At 42.1% G+C, this 20954-nt stretch overlaps 1 protein-coding gene across 6 annotated transcripts in view; it reads right to left on the bottom strand.

Moving 5' to 3' along the window:
• Positions 1 to 16849, bottom strand: part of MAP3K9 (mitogen-activated protein kinase kinase kinase 9) — a 96739-nt gene extending 79890 nt beyond the window's left edge. For 4 of the 6 annotated variants that reach the window (XM_079989930.1, XM_079989932.1, XM_079989934.1 and 1 more), the window contains exons 1-3: positions 15787 to 16848; positions 11118 to 11531; positions 858 to 1038 (exon numbers count right to left, since the gene is read on the bottom strand). In XM_079989930.1, coding sequence (XP_079846056.1) covers positions 858 to 1038; positions 11118 to 11531; positions 15787 to 16219 — 1028 coding nt within the window. In that variant the 5' untranslated portion in view covers positions 16220 to 16848. Of the gene's footprint in view, positions 1 to 857; positions 1039 to 11117; positions 11532 to 15786 lie in introns of all 6 variants that reach the window. The other 2 variants (XM_079989931.1, XM_079989929.1) reach the window with 2 other exon arrangements.
• Between the last annotated feature and the right edge of the window lie 4105 nt (positions 16850 to 20954).

The raw sequence follows: 20954 nt of genomic DNA, 5'->3' as shown, positions 1-20954 counted from the left end.
CACCTTATAACCTGTGCCATGACCATGTACCAATCCTATTTATGCACTGAAGTCTTTGGCAGAAACAGAACTGGGATTTTTAGTTCTTTGCCCAGCAATGAGGGCCAAGATAACGGACAAAAGGTTAAGACTATAAATATAATACCTACACTATAAATATAAACACAATACTTGGAACAAAACTGGAACATCGGGTTTTTTAAAAAGGGCATTTTGGCATTTTACCGATTTGGTGATTCCAAGTTTTATCATCTTTGACAGAAAATTTATGAGTCAGGAAGTTTCATGCTGGAAAAAAGGGCATCTAGTTTAAGTAACTGACTTGAACCTGTACCTTGTTAAGTTGTGGGCAAACATATCAGACGACACAGCGATTCTTCCAAAGCAGCTCTTTATTTGTAAGCTGGAATAGAACTAAGCTGAGGAGCTCAGTCAGCCTGCTTATATAGAGCTCCAGAACAATGTAACTGTTGCCATTTTCTAAAACTATCCAATCACTGAACATCACTTTTCGATCCTTCATTTGCATAACTATCTACAGTATCCCCCTGCTGGCCCAGGGTGAGAACTTCAGTACATAAGATACCTGTTGGTAGTTTGTCTATTCTCAATACAGAAAACTAATGTATAAGCCAATGTACATCTAAATAAAAGTGTAAGAATTTAGAACAAAGCAATCAGAAGCACAGAAACAAAAACAGTATCAAAACAAGATGTGGGGGGAGCGATGCTTTGGTAAATCAAGTGTTTAGGAATTCTGTTCAACAAGTAAACATAATTTCAAGCACAGAAAGTTAAAATAGGTTTCCAGGAGCTGCAAGTTAACATTCCAATGTGTTTAGTGCCAATATACTTACCTCCACACATCACTGCCTTTAGAAAACATGGAGGAACGGATGACCTCAGGAGCCATCCAAGCATACGTCCCAGCAGCACTCATTTTGGTCGTCCTATGCCATTCTCTGGCTAAGCCAAAATCTGTGATCTTCAAGTTCTTGTTGTTTAGGTCTCCATTTTCCACTTTCTCAAGTATCAATACTGGCACAGGGACGAAAAAGGTTAATGTTTAGTGAACATACAATTTATACTTAATGCTTCCTCTAAAAAAAAAAAGTCATTTTTTAGATCTTGTCCGTAGGTGCAGGGTTGGGTGGGGTGAAGAAGTGACAGAAGCTCTGCTACTGCACATGTCACACTGAATGTGTCTAAGGTGTAAGGGTAGAGGAGAATTTCATTTGCTCAGCATTTTTATTTAAGGTTATTTTTAAATTGCTTGAAATATAAAATCTCTAAGTAAAAGGTAAAGGTAAAGGTACCCCTGCCCGTACGGGCCAGTCTTGACAGACTCTGGGGTTGTGTGCCCATCTCACTTAAGAGGCCAGGGGCCAGCGCTGTCCGGAGACACTTCCGGGTCACGTGGCCAGCGTGACATCGCTGCTCTGGCCAGAGCCAGAGCCAGAGCCAGAGCCGCACACGGAAACGCCGTTTACCTTCCCGCTGGTAAGCGGTCCCTATTTATCTACTTGCACCCGGAGGTGCTTTCGAACTGCTAGGTTGGCAGGCGCTGGGACCGAGCAGCGGGAGCGCACCCCGCCACAGGGATTCGAACCGCCGACCTTTCGATCAGCAAGCCCTAGGCGCTGAGGCTTTAACCCACAGCGCCACCTGCGTCCCATAAAATCTCTAAGTAGTGTAGATCAAATTATGAACACAAATATTACAAAAATATACCATAAAACAATCAATACAAGCTACTGATAAATATGCTATTATCTGTACCATTATTAAATCGTAATCAATACCATTCTTAAGCAAATCAACCTAATTCACATCTCCCCTAATGGGAATGTAATAGACAAGAAAGGTACTGGTATTACAACTCTATGATTCTATGAGATAGCTTTGAGAAATATATTTGGCCTCTCTACTAAAGAGGCTCTCTGGAACACAGACAAAGTGGGTAGAAAGTGTCATTTCTGGCAAGCAAAAAGCCAGGCTGAGAACTAAGACACCAGCAAAGCAGCAGGCTGTATTCTTATGAACTTCCCACTATACTACAAGAACAAATACCCAACATCAAGGCACTATATGGTAAAACATTTGAATACTGCAAACTTACTGGGAGTTTTTAATAACTTTGAAGATTAAGATGATGATGATGATGATGATGATGATGATTATTATTATTATTATATCACCCTTTATCAAAAGATCACAGGGTGGTTCACAACATATACAAAATAAGAATACAAAATACACAATAAAACTAAAACAGCCCCAAACACATTTAAAATGCAAAAGACTTTTAATCAGTCAAACGTCTGGTTGAAGAGAGACATTTTTATGGTAGCTCCTGCAAATCGTTGGATATCTTATTTATAAAGTCTAAAAAATTTCATACATGTTTTTAATTAGATTTGTCAAACAGTCATCTATTAATTACACTTTTTAAATACCTTTCTACAGAGGTAAGATGGAGGGGATAGAAACAAAGTTTTCACTTTAAAATAGTTAATTTTAAAAATAAAATAAAAACTGATTTAAATTGGGGTGGGTGGGTGGGATTGAAAACATTATGCTTTGCTTTTAAGATACATAGCCTGAGATTGAGAGAGCCCTAAATCTATTTTCCTACAAATCTCATCCACCAGGTACTCAAGGAGACATTCTCAGGCTGTCAGTCTTAGTAAAAGCAACAGAACTTGAGGGAAAAGAAGCTCTTTGGGTATACAAGGCCCAAGTCATTTAGAGCTGCATAGATTTGAAGAGTGTGTCTTGAGTTGTACCCAGGAAAGCTACAGGAATTTGAAGCAGACACTGCAGCACTGATGTAATCTGCTCCTGACAAACCACTCTCTGGCAGGATGCCAAGGTATGTATACCTCGGCCCAGTGTACCTGAAGGAGTGTCTCCACCCCCACTGTTCAGCCCGGACACCGAGATCCAGTTCCGAGGGCCTTCTGGCAGTTCCCTCACTGCAAGAAGTGAATGAATGAATGAATGAATGAATGAATCTTTATTTGCGTCAGCCATCGGCCATAGCAGTAAAACAACAATACAATATACAAAGACTAGAAATAAAAAGTCAATTATATAAAATACATTTTAGGGTTTTGAAACTGCGAGAAGTGAGGTTACAGGGAACCAGGCCTTCTCGGCATTGGCACCCACCTTGTGGAATGCCCTCCCATCAAATGTCAAGGAAATAAACAACTATCTGACTTTTAGAAGACATCTGAAGGCAGCCCTGTTTATGGAAGTTTTTAACATTTGATGTTTTATCGTGTTTTTATTATTCTGTTGGGAGCCACCCAGAGTGGCTGGGGAAACCCAGACAGATGGGCAGAGTTTATTTATTTATTTATTCAATGTACCAGTTGAAGCCAGTAAATGGCGCCTTGGGGACAACACTCTACAGCAGCCAAGCTGGAATTTTCCAAAGGCTCCAACTCCCATCAACCCGAGTGCCAGCATAGCCAGTGGTAAGGAATGATTGGAGGTGCAATCCAAAGCATCTGGAAGATGCTAGGTTGGGAAACGTTATGCTACAGTAGTCCAAGAGGACTTCAAGGTTACAAAAGAAACAAATGAAATCCCTACTAAATATTTCCCTGTGATGCAGTTCTGTTATCCCCAACCCATGCTTTTAAGATTGCTCAGTCTCCAGAGTCCAATTATGGCCACTTTGGGTGCTTTCAGTTTCTGGCCCCTGGGCATTATTTTGCTTAAAGTACTGCACTTGAATTAGAGAATGCTGGGGATGCCATGCACAAAATGGCTCCCATGGAAGCATGGAATAACACAAATTAGAGAGACAACAACCCCAATAGCTGACTTCCCATGGAAAGCATAAGCTTACGCGCTCTCTCACTTTCATATGCAAACATATGCAAACATACACAAACACAAACAAACACACGCCACACAAAAAGAAAAGCTGAGAGACTGGAACACCTGCCCAGAGTGCCAACAGAAGCCTTCATGGGCACCATGGTGCCCACAGGCACTGGACTGGTGACCCTTGGTTTAGAACCTAAAATGGTTGAAGACAACTGATCTAGGCCACTAGGACCACACTTAGAATTGTAGAGTTGGAAGGGACGCCGAGAGTTATCTAGTCTAACCCCCTACAATTCAGGAATCTCAACTAGATCATACATGGAAGATGGCCATTATATCTCCTCTCAATCTCCTCTTTATCAGGCTAAACATACCCAATTCCCTCAACAGTTCCTCATAAGCCTTGGTTTCCACACCCTTATCATCTTGGTTACCTTCTGCACACATCCCAGCTTGTCATATTCTTCTTAAATTGAGGAATGAGGACATGATGGGACCTTATGGAATAATGAATGCCCATTAATGAAAGTCCTTTCCATAAGATCCTGTTCAAAATTAACTTTAGTGAAAAGTTGAGATAAAGCAATATTCTGTTCTCTTTAACCTGAAATGCTTCCATTTACAACAACAAAATGCCAATGTAACTGCACGCTGAGACAGATATGTGACTGCAGATATTTTGGATAGATGCAGCTAAACAAAAGCAGATTCAAAGCCAAAGCTCCATCTACAAACTTCCCATCTAAAAGGCATCTTACCCAAGAGGGATCACAGTGATCCTGCAAAAGAACGCCTTTGGCAACTTGCATTTCACTGCACTTTAGCTGCCTGTGCTGCTTGATAGTTATCCATTTTTCATCTGCCTCTCCTATTGCTGAAACACAACACCAAAATGAATTGCAATAGATAGTAAATTGCATGCAGTGATGTCAGCAGAATGCATGCAGTAAGACAGACAGAGGATACTGAGTAGCAGCAAGTTCAATGAAGTTTCAATGAAGCATATTTACTCCTGTAAAAATGGTATGAAGCTATTAGAAAAACTAGCAGAGCCAGTTAGAAAATATCATCATAGGAGGACCAACTAAAATATTATGGAGTAGAAAGCCACCTCTGTCTCAGTTTTGATGGCTGAGGATGCCAGATTATTATTTCAGCAGAATGGCAATATATGGAAAGCAAGCATTTCTTTAGGTATGCTTGTAACCATGTAGGGCTTCAAGATAAGCATCAGGACTCTGGATAGCTTAATCCTTCCTCCTGGGTGGAACCAATAAAAATCACTTTCTTTAAATAGAAAAATATCTATATTTTCAAAATGGCAAAATCACTACTGGTAGAAACAATGCTGGGACTAGGGCAGGTAGGGGAAAGGATTCATTTCATTGTTTTATATCCCACCTTTCCTTCAAAGAGCTCAAGGCAGCATACATCCAACCTCACCCAAATTTCATCCTAAAACCCCATGAAATTAGTCCATATCTCTCAGCCTAATTTACCCTTCAGTAATCTCCATGGCTGAAGGGGACGCAGGTGGCGCTGTGGGTTAAAGCCTCAGCGCCTAGGGCTTGCCGATCGAAAGGTCGGCGGTTCGAATCTCTGCGGCGGGGTGCGCTCCCACTGCTCGGTCCCAGCGCCTGCCAACCTAGCAGCTCGAAAGCACCTCCGGGTGCAAGTAGATAAATAGGGACCGCTTACCAGCGGGAAGGTAAATGGCGTTTCCGTGTGCGGCTCTGGCTCTGGCTCTGGCCAGAGCAGCGATGTCACGCTGGCCACGTGACCCGGAAGTGTCTCCGGACAGCGCTGGCCCCTGGCCTCTTGAGTGAGATGGGCGCACAACCCCAGAGTCTGTCAAGACTGGCCTGTATGGGCAGGGGTACCTTTACCTTTACCTTTTAATCTCCATGGCTGAGTAGAAAACTGAATCAGGATCTCCCTAGTCTATTATGACATTCTAATCACTACATCAAGCTGCCTCTACAATGATTAAGCTCTTACTCCCCACTTCCTGATGCTGCTTATGCTACCCACAAAGGCTATTATTTACATTTTTATGCTATGTGTTTAATGAATTCACACAATTAGCATCATATTAACTTGGGTAATTAGGCTCCAAATTCATTCAATATAATACAAGGTAGGGCTCCAGACACCTTCCTAAACTTTGCTACAGAACTATCTGTCACCAAGTAGAAATGGATATGAGTAATTTTATCCTCAAAATCTTTAGCAAACATGTCACAGCATACCTCTGAGGGTTCTTTCACCTTGACAATCCATCTGTGAGACTGTTAAACTACAGAGAAAAGTTCCAATGGATAATGCCCTGAGAATACGCACGTAGTGGAGAAAAACTGTTTTTCAACTCTATCATTGCCACAAAGTAGGTTAAAAACGAAAACTCTGGTTGCATCCTCACTGAGTTTTGGGCTGGTTCATAGCCCCCAGTTCACTGGTAAAGTAGGGTGCCAATCAGACTTTGTACATGTCTGCATTATAAGCTGTGTTTTAAACTGTATTTTAAGCCGTATTTTAATTAACTGTTTGTTTGTTGTTTTCGATTACGTTTTATTGTAATTCATATTTGGTGTTAGCAGCTCTGAGCCGAGCCCTGGCCGGGGAGGGCGGGGTATAAATAAATTGTTGTTGTTGTTGTTGTTGTTGTTATTTCTTGAATAATATGAGGAACTAAAACAATAACAGGAACTGAGCACTGTTTAGGGCAGGTGCTATCAATTTGTCAAATTCTACCTGTGCTTATCAGGTATGCATTTCATTTTACAACTAAGGAAGTTCACAACTGTTCTATTGCAATACTTAAGTCTGTAGCCCTAAAAATTTTACATCAACATTCTTACTCTACCAGCTTGCCAATATGCTACCATGAAACACAAAGTTGTCAACATATTAAAAGACATGCACTCTAATTATCATGTATAGAAGGTCCTCAACTATCCTATTTCAGAAATGGCAATTCAAACATTAAGATTTTGTGCAACAATATGAAAGCATTAGAGGTTGAGGAGTCTTCCCAAAGCAGTATGCAAAGAAATTAGAGCGCCTATTCACCTGTTCTTAAACAGATGGAATTACTTTGGTAGAACAATTTCTGATTACTCATATGGAGATTAATCAGACACTTCAAAGAGGAAAATAATGCTTAATATATAGGTTAAATTCCAGTTTGGCAGCCACTTTACACAGTAGACCTACAACTTACACTCTTTTAACCTGTGCGCATTCAGCTTTACACGCCTAGCAAAAAATAATATATTTTTTAAGGGATGGACATCCAGGAAAAAAAGACTTTGGCAATCCCACCCACCACTGCACCCAATGTGTTTGACTATATGCAATTTTAACTTTATGTGCTAGCCCCAGAACGTAACCCCTGCATAAGTTGTGGGTCTACTGTACAGTACTGGAGACATACTTGTTCTAAATTAGTAAAGCCCACATTTAACCAATTATGAACTAAGAACAGGAATATGCCAGTTTTGCAAGTGAGTTCACAGAAGTAACTCTTGCTCACTTACCTATCTAGTATATCCCCATTGCAACTTAATGACAATCCTTACCTACTGCAGGTGACCACAAAAGTGGCTGTTTAAGAGCCTGAACCCCATCTTCAGAAACAAATTTGGGATGAAAATCCCAGCAGCTAATTTGTTATTGCAAAGCAAAACAGAGTTATTTGCAGGTGAGAAATAGCAAACAAGTGCCTAAACATTTTCCTATACACTTCTTCCCAACCAGACTACCTGGTACTCCAAGATTCACATCAGTTGCCAGAAAAAGCTAATGATATTATTTTTCCTAAAGTGTTGCCCTTAAGATACTTTTACTCCTATATCCAGATTCATGTACTGTGGAAAAATAAAACGAAGACAGAGAACTTTGAAAAAATGTATGATGTCTGCTTTGCAACTATGAGGGACAGAAACTGGATTTAAACAAAAAAATGTGGCCGCTTTGTTACACACTATGGATAAGGACATGTCACAGCTTCTTGCTTGTAGTGGAATTTGTCACATTCACTTCATGTAATATGGCAAAAATAATGCTACTGAGCACAACTGTTGTAGCCCTACTATACTTTGCTAGAAAACCTATTTGGTCATGTTTTGTAGTTTGATATTGAATTTCACAGATATTTAACTAACTAGTTTTACAAAAAAAAAAAAGGTTATTTAGTCACATCTCTTATCCAAAGTTGTGAAAATGTAAACACATCTTATGAAGCACTTATCTGAGCACTGAACTAACTAGTTCATGTAGATCTCCCCTTAATACAAGGAGCAACAAATACCTAAATGGTTCTAAGACAAAATTATTTCCAAGGTCAAAGAGATTTAACACACACTGACAGCTAGCATCCTGCTAATTGTATTGGAAACTGACAGAGAGGAGCTTTGCTAAGAGGTTTATTTTTAATTAGTTACACATTGGCTGCCAACAGTGTCTATTTTCTCCACAGTTAACAAACTTCACTTCTAGAACTTATCACAAATTTAAGTGAGAAGCTGGTGTTGCACACACAAATGACAGGAGGGTTCTAACAAAATCAATTTTATCATCCTAGATATACTATACCAAAGAGGAGGAAAAAAGGAGTCAAAATTAAGTTTGTTTGCTTTCTCCTCCACATCTAGGATACCTGCTCACCAAGAGTCTCACAAGGCTATCCCAATTTGTGTTGTACTCTCAATGTTACATATTCCCTCTCATCCACATGCTTGATTCCATCTTTCTAATGTGGAAGGAACAGTTACTTATTAATGCTGCTATACTGACCCATATTGAAAATTATCCAGATAGAGTATGCATGAAGTTCTAAGATAGAGAATTTAATCAGAGTAACTCTCCTGTGAAACTGTTACTTAACAAAACATGTGGAACTGCTTCAAATGTTTTACTTTTAGTCTATACATAATTCAGGTCCATAATATAGATAACATTAATCTCCTTTCTACATCATTTATTTCAAGAGTAATTTGCTAAGATGTTTTTTACAAATCAGATTTATTCAGATATGAAAGAAAAGGCTTAAGTAACTACCCAGAGTTGCTGCCTAACCATTCTACTGTTGCCAGTCTCACTCCACCTTCTGGAAATATCCTATGGGCTAGACTGGCAGCAGGAGTACACCAGTATAGTGGTACCTCTGGTTAAGAACTTAATTCGTTCCGGAGGTCCATTCTTAACCTGAAACTGTTCTTAACGTGAGGTACCACTTTAGCTAATGGGGCCTCCCATTGCTGCCACCACACGATTTCTGTTTCTCATCCTGAAGCAAAGTTCTTAACCCGAGGTACTATTTCTGGGTTAGCGGAGTCTGTAACCTGAAGCATCTGTAACCCGAGGTACCACTGTACTTGCATCTTTCATACGGCAGCCCAGTGTTATAGAAAACTGCATATATGACTGTGTTGTCAAAGTAAGGGAAGTCATTCTTTCTTGATCCAAGTGACGAGAAAAGTGGTAAATTACAGAACTGTCTTCAAGGTTCAAAGACTTCATAGGTAATAGAAGTCTTGAAGTCTGGACTCCCAGACTGCTGATATGCTTCATGCTCATAGAAACAGGGCAGAAGGAGAAAAGACAAAAGAGGGGGAAATCAATCTACATCACAATGTTATTGCCACTACCATTTTTGACATCCAAACAAGCAAGGGCAATTAAACTTCCATCACCTTCACAACTCTGTTCTAAGTGTCACAAGTTTCTCTTAACATACCAGAGATGACAACTGGCAACAGTGCCTTAAAAGAAAGAGCGAGAAAGGAATTCACAATTGTGTTGGTAAAATCTTCAATACAAAAAATAAACTTCTAGGAGAAGGCTGTTCTCTAAACCAGGGGAAAGGAACCATTAGGCCAGAAGCATCATAGAATCATAGAATTGTAGAGTTGGACGGGACCCTGCAGAACATCTAGACCAACCCTCTGCAATGTAGAAATATGCAGGTGTCCCATATGGGAATCGTACCCGCAACCTTAGTGTTATCAGAAGAAGAAGAAGAAAAAGAGGAGGAGTTTGGATTTGATATCCCGCTTTATCACTACCCAAAGGAGTCTCAAAGCAGCTAACATTCTCCTTTCCCTTCCTCCCCCACAACAAACACTCTGAGGTGAGTGGGGCTGAGAGACTTCAGGGAAGTGTGACTGACCCAAGGTCATCCAGCAGCTGCATGTGGAGGAGCAGAGACACGAACCCCGTTCCCCAGATTATGAGACTTCAGCTCTTAACCACACTGGCATGCACTGTGTCATGAAATACCTTAGGAATTATCCTATAGCCTCCCCATCTCAGCTCCCTTCCCTAGCCCCAATCAGCAGTTGGGCTTAAGTTAACCTTCACATGAGCGGCAAAGTATTTTATCTAAGCCTAATTACAGTGAATGAGGATTTTCAGCTGCTAGGTAAGAGGAGAAAGGGAAGAAGACAAAAAATACATGGCTTATCACCAGTTCTGGCCAAACCCACTTTATCTATGCCCTCGCCAATTGCTGACTCCAACCCCATCCATTATAACTCCCAAGAGTTCTCCTCTGGGGAGACAACCCTCATAATCAGAAAGGTTCCCCATCCTTCCTCTAAAGAAGAAGAAGAAGAGGAGGAGGAGTTTGGATTTGATATCCCGCTTTATCACTACCCGAAGGAGTCTCAAAGCGGCTAACATTCTCCTTTCCCTTCCTCCCCCATAACAAACATTCTGTGAGGTGAGTGGGGCTGAGAGACTTCAGAGAAGTGTGACTAGCCCAAGGTCACCCGGCAGCTGCATGTGGAGGAGCGGAGACATGAACCTGGTTCCTCAGATTAAGAATCTACCGCTCCTAACCACTACACCACACTGTTTTCTGCCATTCTCTTTTTGTTCCTTAGCAGTTCCTTATTTGTTTATTATATCCCACCATTTCTCCAATTAGCTCGCATAGTTTGGCATACATAGTTCTCTGTGCTTTAATTTAACTCCTCTGTAAGGTAGTTCAGGCCACGACACAATGACTGGTCCAATACCATACAGTAGGATTAATGGCTGAATGGGGATTTGAATCTGGGCCTCCCCAATCCATCTGTCTAGCCACTACACCACTGGCTCTCTTAAGAGTAAGTCTCATGGAAAACTTTCATGCCCCTGCCTTTCATTCTAGCCTACTCATCAATTTTGTCCTCAAGCTTATGTGGCTGGAATATATTTCAAGTTGCTAACATTTTATCTATGCTGTCCACTTCTCTGTAAGTCCCAACATCACACCCGCTATACTCCCCACTTACTGTTGCTGGACTTCAGATCCCGGTGTATAATAGGAACAATTGCTTCATCATGCAGATAGTTCATTCCTCCAGCAATCTGGACAGCCCAATTCACTAGTATGTCTGGTGGGATTCTTTTACCAGACAGCACCCTATTCAGTGACCCTCCACGGGCAAACTCCATGATTAAGCAAAGGTTAGGTTCCTTTAGACATACGCCTTTAAGTGCAATTATGTTGGGGTGTTTTAGCATGGCAAAGAGCTTGGCTTCTTGATGGACATTCTCAATAGCCTCACTGATGTCTTCATCTGGATCATACCGAGCTGCCTTGACGGCAACTTCTTCTCCAAGCCAAATTGCACGATAGACCTTTCCAAAGCCTCCAATTCCAATGATTTCCTCCAGAACCAGCTCAGAGAAGTCAATCTCCCGTACTATAAATGGAGAAACAAAGAAATATAAGTTATTTTAGAATATTAAATATTGTCAGTAGATAGCTTCAGCATTATTCCTTGCCTTAAACAATATTATTCTGCCATTTAAATGTAACAGTTTCAGCTTGTGTCAACAAATTCTTAAGTTCTTATTGCTATCAGAACTTGTCTGGAAAAATTGTACCAAGGTAGTATCATTAAATGCCCTACGCAATTTTGTTGTAAGCAACAATTCTATATACCTATTTTAGGTCATTTTATAATAAAGTTTTATTGGTGGCTTGAATTATAAAGTTGGATATATTCAGCAAAAATACAATGTTTCATTGCTAAAAAGATACACACATGTTTCACAGGTAGCTACAAACATATAAAAGAAAACAAAATGTATTTCAACTTTTCTTTGCTTGTGCTTAACATGTAGTTATTTCCATCAATATAAACAATTATTATAGCAATGAAGTTTTTTGTAAAGGCAGACATCTCTTTTTATTCTTTACTACTTTAGTTTACCCTGTACTACTCTTTTCATATGAGAAGCATCGGCTATAAAAATGTATAGCTGCCAGCAGCCTAATTCAAGTGTGCCAAATAGACAGAACATTTTATATTTTCTTTAACTGGGCAAGTGCCACACGTAACCTATTGGAATCAGTACTCATATTTAATGGCACTTTAAGGTTGCAACATGATATAGTACATATACTGCAATAAAACTATGACCAGTATGGTAAGACCTCCCCAGAAAAGACAGCAGTATTATGAACAATTTATATTTTAACTCGCCTCCCACCTGAGGTTCAAGGCTGGTTATTTTCAGGTTAGACTACTGCAATGAATTTTATGAAGTGCTGCCCTTGGAGCCTGGTACTATTACACCAGTGTTGTATCAACTGCATTAATTCCCAATTTGTTTCTGGCCACAATTCAGACTACCTCTAATGTTTTAATAGTTTGGGGCCTTTATGCTTGAAGGATCAACTCCCCTTGCATGAATCTATCCACATGCTGAAGTCTACATCTACCTCCACCCTGTAAGATGTGGAGGACAGAACACAGGCCTTAAGGCTATAGCACTCAGACTACACAGGACTAACACGCATCTCTTTTGATGGTTGGTCAATTACATGAAACCTATTGTAACCCATCTGACTAGGAGTCATCACTACTAAAGACTCACTAAAAGAGTTCTGAAACTTAAAATACAAAGCCACTCAGGAAATTTATGTTGAGAGAAAAACAGGAAATCTGCATGCCAGTACCAGGAAACATTATTGCCAACTCGCATACTTTCTTCACTTAGGGAAAAGGAAGTCGAAGTGTGTCATAATGCCTGACAGACAGCAGGAAATACAGTTCTGAATTCCCTACTTAAAAGTGCTTGAAATTACATTAAGTCCTTTGGTGAGCTATTTCAGGAGTAGTGAGAAGCTCTATTACATTGAGTAATACTTTGATGTGACATACCATGGGAGAATTTCTCAAACTGTAGGGCAAGGACCACTACTGGCCCTCAGCAGCACGACCTACCCCCATCATGCAGTAGTCTTTTCTACTGTCTTGGGAGTTTGAGCCATTTGGCTGTGCAGATGCTAGCAGCATCAGCTATAAAAGTAGTAGTGTAGTAATCTGGGAAATAGAGAGGAAGGGAATGAGAGGAAAGATGTCATAGGAGAAAGTATTGAAAAGAGGAGGGAGGATGAAAGAAATTGGCAATTTGGAAGTGCGTACAGGATACAAGTTTGAAAGGAAAATATGGAAGAAATAAAATGTTTTTAGAGATATACAGAGGGTGGGGGGATAGATGAATTATTCACTACTTGAAACTTCTGGATCAGCAACTTCTGGCTAAAAGGGGAAGAGTGAGTCATGATACCTCCAGAGCCAAAGCCTGTGCTTAGCTTGAGGAAAGCTGAACTATGGAACTCCCTATAGCAAGGAAACTGCTGTAGTAAAGAATTTAGCAATTTCCAAAGAGAAATGAGGCATTAATAGAAAATGGTATCAGTGATTGACATGATTGGCTGACAATCTCCACCTCCACTTTCTTATTGGCTCCGCCCCTGTACCCCTATTTTGGGACTGGTGGGCCTCCATAATTTGGGCCCTGGGAGTGGAATGTTTGCTGTAGGATGCACACTAAACATCTCTTGAGCATTCTTAGAGGGAAACTGAGGATCTAAACCAAACAGTGCTGAAGGGACAGCTCCTTTAATGATACAAATGGTTGTTAACACGGCAGCCGGTATTCTTAACATTCTAATGTAACCTTGCTGTTTTTGTGTTCTGAAGTGCTCTCTAACCACTAATGCATGGTTTACCCTGCCTCAAATGCAAATAGAGTCTGAAAATAAAACATGCTGCTTTTTTGTGGGGCGGGGGGGGGGGGGGGAGATGTAGGTGCAAAAAGCCTAGCACACACCATCTCAGTTACTTTGCAAAATAGTATGTATAAAAAGATATAGTTTAAATACATATTAAGTCAGTAAGAAATGTAATGTTTAAGAGACACTATGCCCTCATAACTTGCCTTTCACCAGTGGCAAGAAGCAGTTACTTGCAAACAAGTACTCAAATGACAAACCAATTCAAGCCCTTGTCTCTAAAGTAAAGACCAAGGTATATAACCAGGTCAACTTTTAACAGGTGAGCCCTGAGCAGATTGCATGAACAAGTCAAGAGAGATGGGCCTCTGAACCACTAGGTAAGGCTGTGTTGTGTTTTCCCTCTCTAACATCTTCTAAGACAGAAAAAGTCTCATATGCAGTTTGTCATAGCAGTTACAGGAACTATGCTGCTGCTAATTGCCCGGTTTCCTGATCCAAATACATCAGTGATAATCTGTCCAATTCCTTTCCTACCTCCTAGAAAGAAACAGCAGTCCCTGGCCATGAATAATTTATAGATTAAACCCCAAAAGGAAGATACAAAGTCTTACAATCCCTTGCCCACAATATGTTTATAATGAAATACTAATATTTCAAATATAATTTCATACAATAGAATAAAAGTCACAGTCCTGCATAAGTTTGTGCTTCAATTCCTTTGCATCTGCTTGCATGCAAGGAGAGCAGTGCAACATCAACATTGACAGAAGGAAGACATCCTCAAAACAAGCCCACTTGAAGGCAGCTGATGCAGAAGAACTGTGAGCAATGGGTTAGATTTAGAAGTATATCCATGTGTAGCGGTGAGAAAAAAGGAAGGCCTACAAGACAGGACATACCCAAAGATACAGGAAGTTGCAGTCTCTTTGCAGCTTCATTGTAAGAAGTAATGTATCTTCCTCATAAACTCTCAAAATGTGTTTTCTCTGCCTTCACCTAGCACTGAACTTTAGGCTATGCATTTCTTAACTCCTTCAGAACAAGTTACTTTAAAAATATGTAATTAGCAAAAGTAAGAGTAGAATGTGGAGAATGAATCACATTGTGATGAATTTGAAAATAGAGAAACACACTCTGGACATAACAAGATGTCTGACAATAAAGAAGAATAGTCAGCTGGACATATGGGAAATGCAGCTACATTCTATAGTTTTCATCTCTACTGAGAGGAAAGACAACTTTTGTTTTCATGAACTATAAGGTAAGCACACACATACACTCATTCAGTAACAGATGACAGTACTGAAAGCTGTCCTGGTTCTATCACCAGGTTACAATGAAAATACCATGAGACTGAATAACATTCATCTGACCTGAAGCAGCCTGGTGTTTAATTAGCTTATTAAGAAACCCAGATGAGAAGGGGCAGAACAGAAGAGCTCTTCACTGGTGTTGAGAGCAAAGCTGAGACAGAAAAAGCAGTGGCAGGATAAATATAACCCAGCGCCCAGTGCCACGCCCCTTCCTTCCCTACCTCTCCAAGCAGCAAGGTATATTGGCAAGTTCGCATCCCTGCAGTTTCGTTAAACAGGGAGAGGTAAAAAAGTAGGTACAGGGAAAACTGCCACCTCTAGGTAAAGATCCCACAATCGATCAAAATGAGCTAAAAATCACATTTGATTAACCAACATGCAGCTTATACAGATGGCACAGGTCGAAAACTCCAGCCACCTCGTCCTGCCTAGAAGTAAATACTGTAAAGCTAAAGGGTCGTCTGCAGCAGGGAGTCCCTGGAGCTGGGAGTCCAGCCTCTCCCAGGAAACAGGGGCCTAAAGGAATTAAGGGATAAGCACTGTTGGCTTCTCCTCCTCCCTCCCCCCCCCCCCCCGCCATGCCCTCCTCTCCTCCTCCCGCCTTCCCTCTCCTACACTGTATGGCGGGCGTCTGCGAGTAGCGGGCCTGGAGCTCGGCGGCGCCCCCCTGGCGGAGGCAGAGGCGGCTGCTGCTGCTGCAGCTGCTGGTCACGTAGTTGCTGGGGAAGATGCCGACGCGCTGGTCGAGCTGGCCGGTCCACCAGCCTTCGTCTCCGGACACCTGCGAGTCCTGCGAGAGCACCTGCACCACGTCGCCCGGGCGGAGGCTCAGCTCGTCCTCGCCGCACGCCTCGTACTCGAACACGGCCGTCCACAGCAGGCCGCCGCCGCCGCCGCCGCCGCCATCGCACGAGGCCGCTCCCGACGTCGCCGTCCTCCAGCTGGCCGTGGCCGTGGCCGCCGCCGCCGCGCCCTCATCCTCTTCGCCGTCCGCCGGCAGCGGCGGGTGAGCAGGGAGGCGCGGGCTGCGGGCTGCGAAAGGCTCCATGCGGGGAGCGGAGGAGGAGGAGGAGGAGGGCGACGAGGGAGCTGCTCCTCCATAAGGGGGGAGGCGCTGCCCGCGGGAGGAGCCGCCGAGAGCTCATGCGGCTGCCGGCGGCAGGTACGACCCTGAGGGGGCGCCTGGGCCCGAAACCGAGAAGAAGCGCCTCCTCAGCCCGCGGTGACGCGGCGGCGGCGGCGGCGGCGACACCCGGCCTCCCCGCCAGAGCCGCGTCTCTCTCAGCCGTCGTCGGCTCCACCACAGGCTGAAGCACCAACCGCGCATCCTGAGGCACCTGACTGACCGGCAAGCCGGGGGAGGAGGGGGAGGGGCGGCCTGTAAGGCCCGCCTACTCGTCGTTCAGATCTCCATCCCCGTTCGCGGTTGCAGCAGTCCTTCAAGCTCCTCCCTTTACCTGATTGAAGACCGGCTGCCCAGCCCCCGCCCCCTGCTTAGCCGCAGCCCACTCAGCCGCGTACAATCCCCGCCCCATAGACTCTTACTCGCACTCCCCCCACCCGCACGCGCTCCAAAGTTGCCCTTCCCATTGGTCCGTTCCGCGCCGACGGTGGCTTCCCCTATTGGCTGGGATCTCGCCTGCTCGGTGCAAGAAACTAAGATTGCATCTTGGCTAAATTCTCTTTTCCTTCAGCACTTCTCAGATATAGTACGTACTGGAGCTTTCATTGGGCTGTGAATGAAAGCGGGTGGCTCAGAAGACGAAATAGAGGGAGGGAGACGGGGTGGGGAGGGGAGACGCGTTCTATTTGGACTGCTCACAGGAACAACGCTTCTTTGTTTGCCATCGGCTCATTACGGGAAAGTATGTCCAATGGTTGGTCTATAATTCTATATTTCATCCGGTAAGGCAGCGTGGCACCTGCTAGGAAAGCTGAAAGAACTGCAGCTCTCTTACCTCTCTTGGCAGCAGACGAGAGAGAGAGACTGCCACGAGAATAATTGTGATAATGATTTTTATTAGTTTTCAATTACAATAATCCAATAATAGCCTCATTATATCAATGCCAAATGCCAATACAATTCCCAATGTCAATCATTCAGATACCAAATTACATAATTTAGGTGGCACCCCACGTGCTAGAATTGATGATTTGATTATTTACTTTATTTCTGCAGTCCAAAATCTTATTTCAACTACATTCCAGTCACAATAGTAATCCCTTATACAATAGCTGCAATATTTATAACTTTTACTCGTATTGACGCATTTAATGATTTATAAGTCTACAAGAGAAGATCTCATACTGTATCCTTGTTCTTCCTGTGTATGACATTTATTCTGTCCATGTTGTTTCTTCCTGTCCTTGTGAAATATTATGTTGCTTCTATCCATCATGCCTTGTGCGGAGCTGGTGTCCCGATGTTATTCCAAAAGTTTCTCCCTCACTGCCACGAGATAATTGGTGCCTTAGTTCCTTGTTTTCAGGCAGCATGTGATATATGTTGGAATACAATTTAAATCCCTATGCACAAGGGTTATCTTTACTAGAACATGTATCTTAAATGCATGGAATCTTCAGGCTGATTCATGGGAAACAAAATATATGTGCTGGGTTTTTTAAAGAGATGGATACAAATAAAGAGGAACACCATCAATCTCTTGCTCATGTATGCTGTTGAATCGATCTTTCAAAATCTGTGATTTCCTCCTTTGTGGGTTATTTTATTATGCAGAATACATGTACACCAAAAACATAATATGAAGTTGCTATCATTAACTAGAATTACAAAACCACTAATCTAAAACATGCATTTAACTAAAGAAGGAAATGCTTTGAGGATGTGGTAACTTCCGAAGCATCCCTACACAACAGTGATCAGCAATCTGTTTCTCCAATTCCTCTAGTCTAGCAAAATACTGTACTTGAATAACTTAAAAAATAAGCAGCACTGCCTTCTTGTGGTTGACATTGCAATAGCTTTTCAAACCTAATGTAGGATTTGTTTTTCTTGGCAAAGCAGATAAAGACTGCAGTCCTCAAGTCGGCATCAATGCAAGCTCAGTTCACATTAGTGGAACTTTTCTTGTGCAGCACTGGAGGACTGGGTAGAAACCATTCTTAATTAAATTGTACTTGCCAATAGACAAACAGGGAAATTAAATCTAGAATTGCTTTCCACACCTTCTCAGGTTAGAAATACTGTCCTAGGAGCAGGCTGCAGAAGATCCCATTGCTCAGTGACAGTTTAGGGGCCTAACTGAGGTTTGATGGGGAGGGAGCAAGGACTTAGAGGCACAAGTGCCATAGCTCAGCAGTAAAGCATTTGGTTTCTATGCAGAAGATCGCAGGTTCAATCCCCAGCATCTCCAGGCAGGAATGGGAATATCCCTACTCTGAAACCCTAGAGCAGTGGTCCTCAAACTTTTTTCTCTAAGCCACACTTTCAGAATAAAAAGTTGCTTGCGTCACACCTATTTTTGTATTTTTGTATTGATAAGACATACATTGGAAAACAAAACAAAACTGGTTGCTGAAGTTATTGGAGGCAAAGCTGATATAATGGATTAGAGGAAAACTCATTGCTGACATTTATTAATAGTAATAATTAGACAACCTGTTTAGGATTTTTTGGAAAAAATAAAGTGAGTTAATTTGAGACATTTGGGTCTGAAGATTGGGAAAATATTGCTTAACAGAAAGTAGAGCAGTTGGATTCATCCTAGAGCGGGGGTCAGCAAACATTTTCAGCAGGGGGTGGTCCACTGTCCCTCAGACCTTGTTGGGGGCCGGACTATATTTTGAAGAAAGAAAAAAATGAACGAATTCCTATGTCCCACAAATAACCCAGAGATGCATTTTAAATAAAAGGACACATTCTACTCATGTAAAAACATGCTGATTCCCACTGTCCGTGGGCCGGATATAGAAGGCGATTGGGCCAGATCCAGCCCCCGGTCCTTAGTTTGCCTATCCATGTAGTGATTGTTTTGAATAATTTCTTTTATGTAACCAACCGATGGAAATTGGAAAGCCGTTGTTCTTTCTTTCTTCCTTCTATTCTTTCCTTATTCCTTCTTTTTTATTTTGTTTTTCTTTGGTATCCCCTGCTCTGGGCCGTTATTAGGGTCCAAGGATTACACACAGATGAAGGTGGTGGATGGATCCCGAGTGAGAGGCAGGGAAGGGAAGACCTCCCAGAGTGAGAGCCTGGGAGAGGAAAGGAAAGCTCCCAGGTAAGAGCTGGGAGTGTCCGTCTCATTCTGTGAGAGACAAGAGTTAAGATTTATCTATGAGAGAGGATTCTGTGTTTTCTTTTTATTTCCCTTTTTTGTTGTTATTGCATTCTGAACAAGCTTTAATAAAATCTTATTTTAAAAAAGGAAAACAAAAAGAAACAACTCCTAGCAGTGCCTGAATTATATAACATTATACAACCGCTTTATAATATGATCATGTGACACCCAGAAAGTATAAAACAAGGCAGCTACTTAAGAACAGGAATCATTCCTAAAATTTAATTGCAGTCGTACCTTGGTTCTCAAACGCCTTGTGACTCGAATGTTTTGGCTCCCAAACACCACAAACCTGGAAGTGAGTGTTCCAGTTTGCGAACATTTTTTGGAAGCCGAACGTCCGATGCAGCTTCCACGGCTTCCGATGAATTGCAGCAAACTCCTTTTTTTCAAGTTGTGTTTTATACAGATCAGTTTCATTTGTTGTGAGACATTAGTGTTGCACGCAGTATTAGGTTAGGAAGAAAAGGGGGAAAGAGGGGGAAAGGGGGGGTGGTGAGTGGGGTGGGGTCGGGTGGTTATACTCCTAGTCTTCTACTTAGTATATGTGTGGGGTTTTGTGTCAGCATCACTTATATGGGTTCTCTTACTATTTGCTTGTTGTATTTCCTTATGCATCACATGTTTTTATGTTGTAGCTCCAGCTCTGGGATTGATTTTAATGATTATAAATCACATAAGTAACTATAACTGAAGATTCTGCAGTTCACATGGAGAGCCCTGATACATGCATGAACCTGGGTTTTTGTACTGCTTCCAATGTAAACTCAGAATTTACCCCAGAGTTTTCTGCAATATCCTAGACATAAGAGAAATCTGGGGCACCCACTCAGTTTGCAGGGAGACCCACAGCCTATGGTGGTTAAAAAAAACAACCAAAAAAAAAACCCATGTTGAACCAGCCCTGACTTCAGCAAAAAAATAAGTTGGAAGTTCCTTAGTTGATTATAATGTACACTAGCAGAATTCCTGACCTGGAAACTAAAGCAAGAGTGGTCTCATCAAAGCAGGAATCCTGAAGCAAACAGAAGCCAGACGCCTCAAGCACATTTCACAGTCTTTTCTGATAAAATTAATTTGCACTCATTTGGGTAAGAAAGCATAAATAATTTAAGAACCACTACTGTAGGTCATGGTAGAGTTTTATGTGGGCCGCAGAACATGTAATGACAACTGTATTTAGTAGCACTAATGCAAGAAAAACACTGTTAGAAGTATTTATACATTTCTTTACTGGATCAGGCCCACGTGGAACAAGAGAGCTTGACCAAAAGTCGTCTCCCGCCCCCGTTTCATCATTTTGACTTTTTATGATGTTTATGTTACTAAAATTTATTCACTCTGCATTCCAGATCCCCGTTATGCCAAGCTGTGTAGGGTTTCCACTGAGCAGAGGCAACTCTCTGCTCACTTCTGCCGGCTCAGCCAGCCTCCTGTCAGTACAGACCTCCCCCATGCACTCACCAAACAGGTGGTCAGGAGACT

The sequence above is a fragment of the Podarcis cretensis genome (genome assembly GCF_951804945.1).
Source record: "Podarcis cretensis genome assembly, chromosome: 1".
Classification (NCBI taxonomy): Eukaryota; Metazoa; Chordata; class Lepidosauria; order Squamata; family Lacertidae; genus Podarcis; species Podarcis cretensis.
This window is presented reverse-complemented; position numbering and strand designations above follow the sequence as displayed.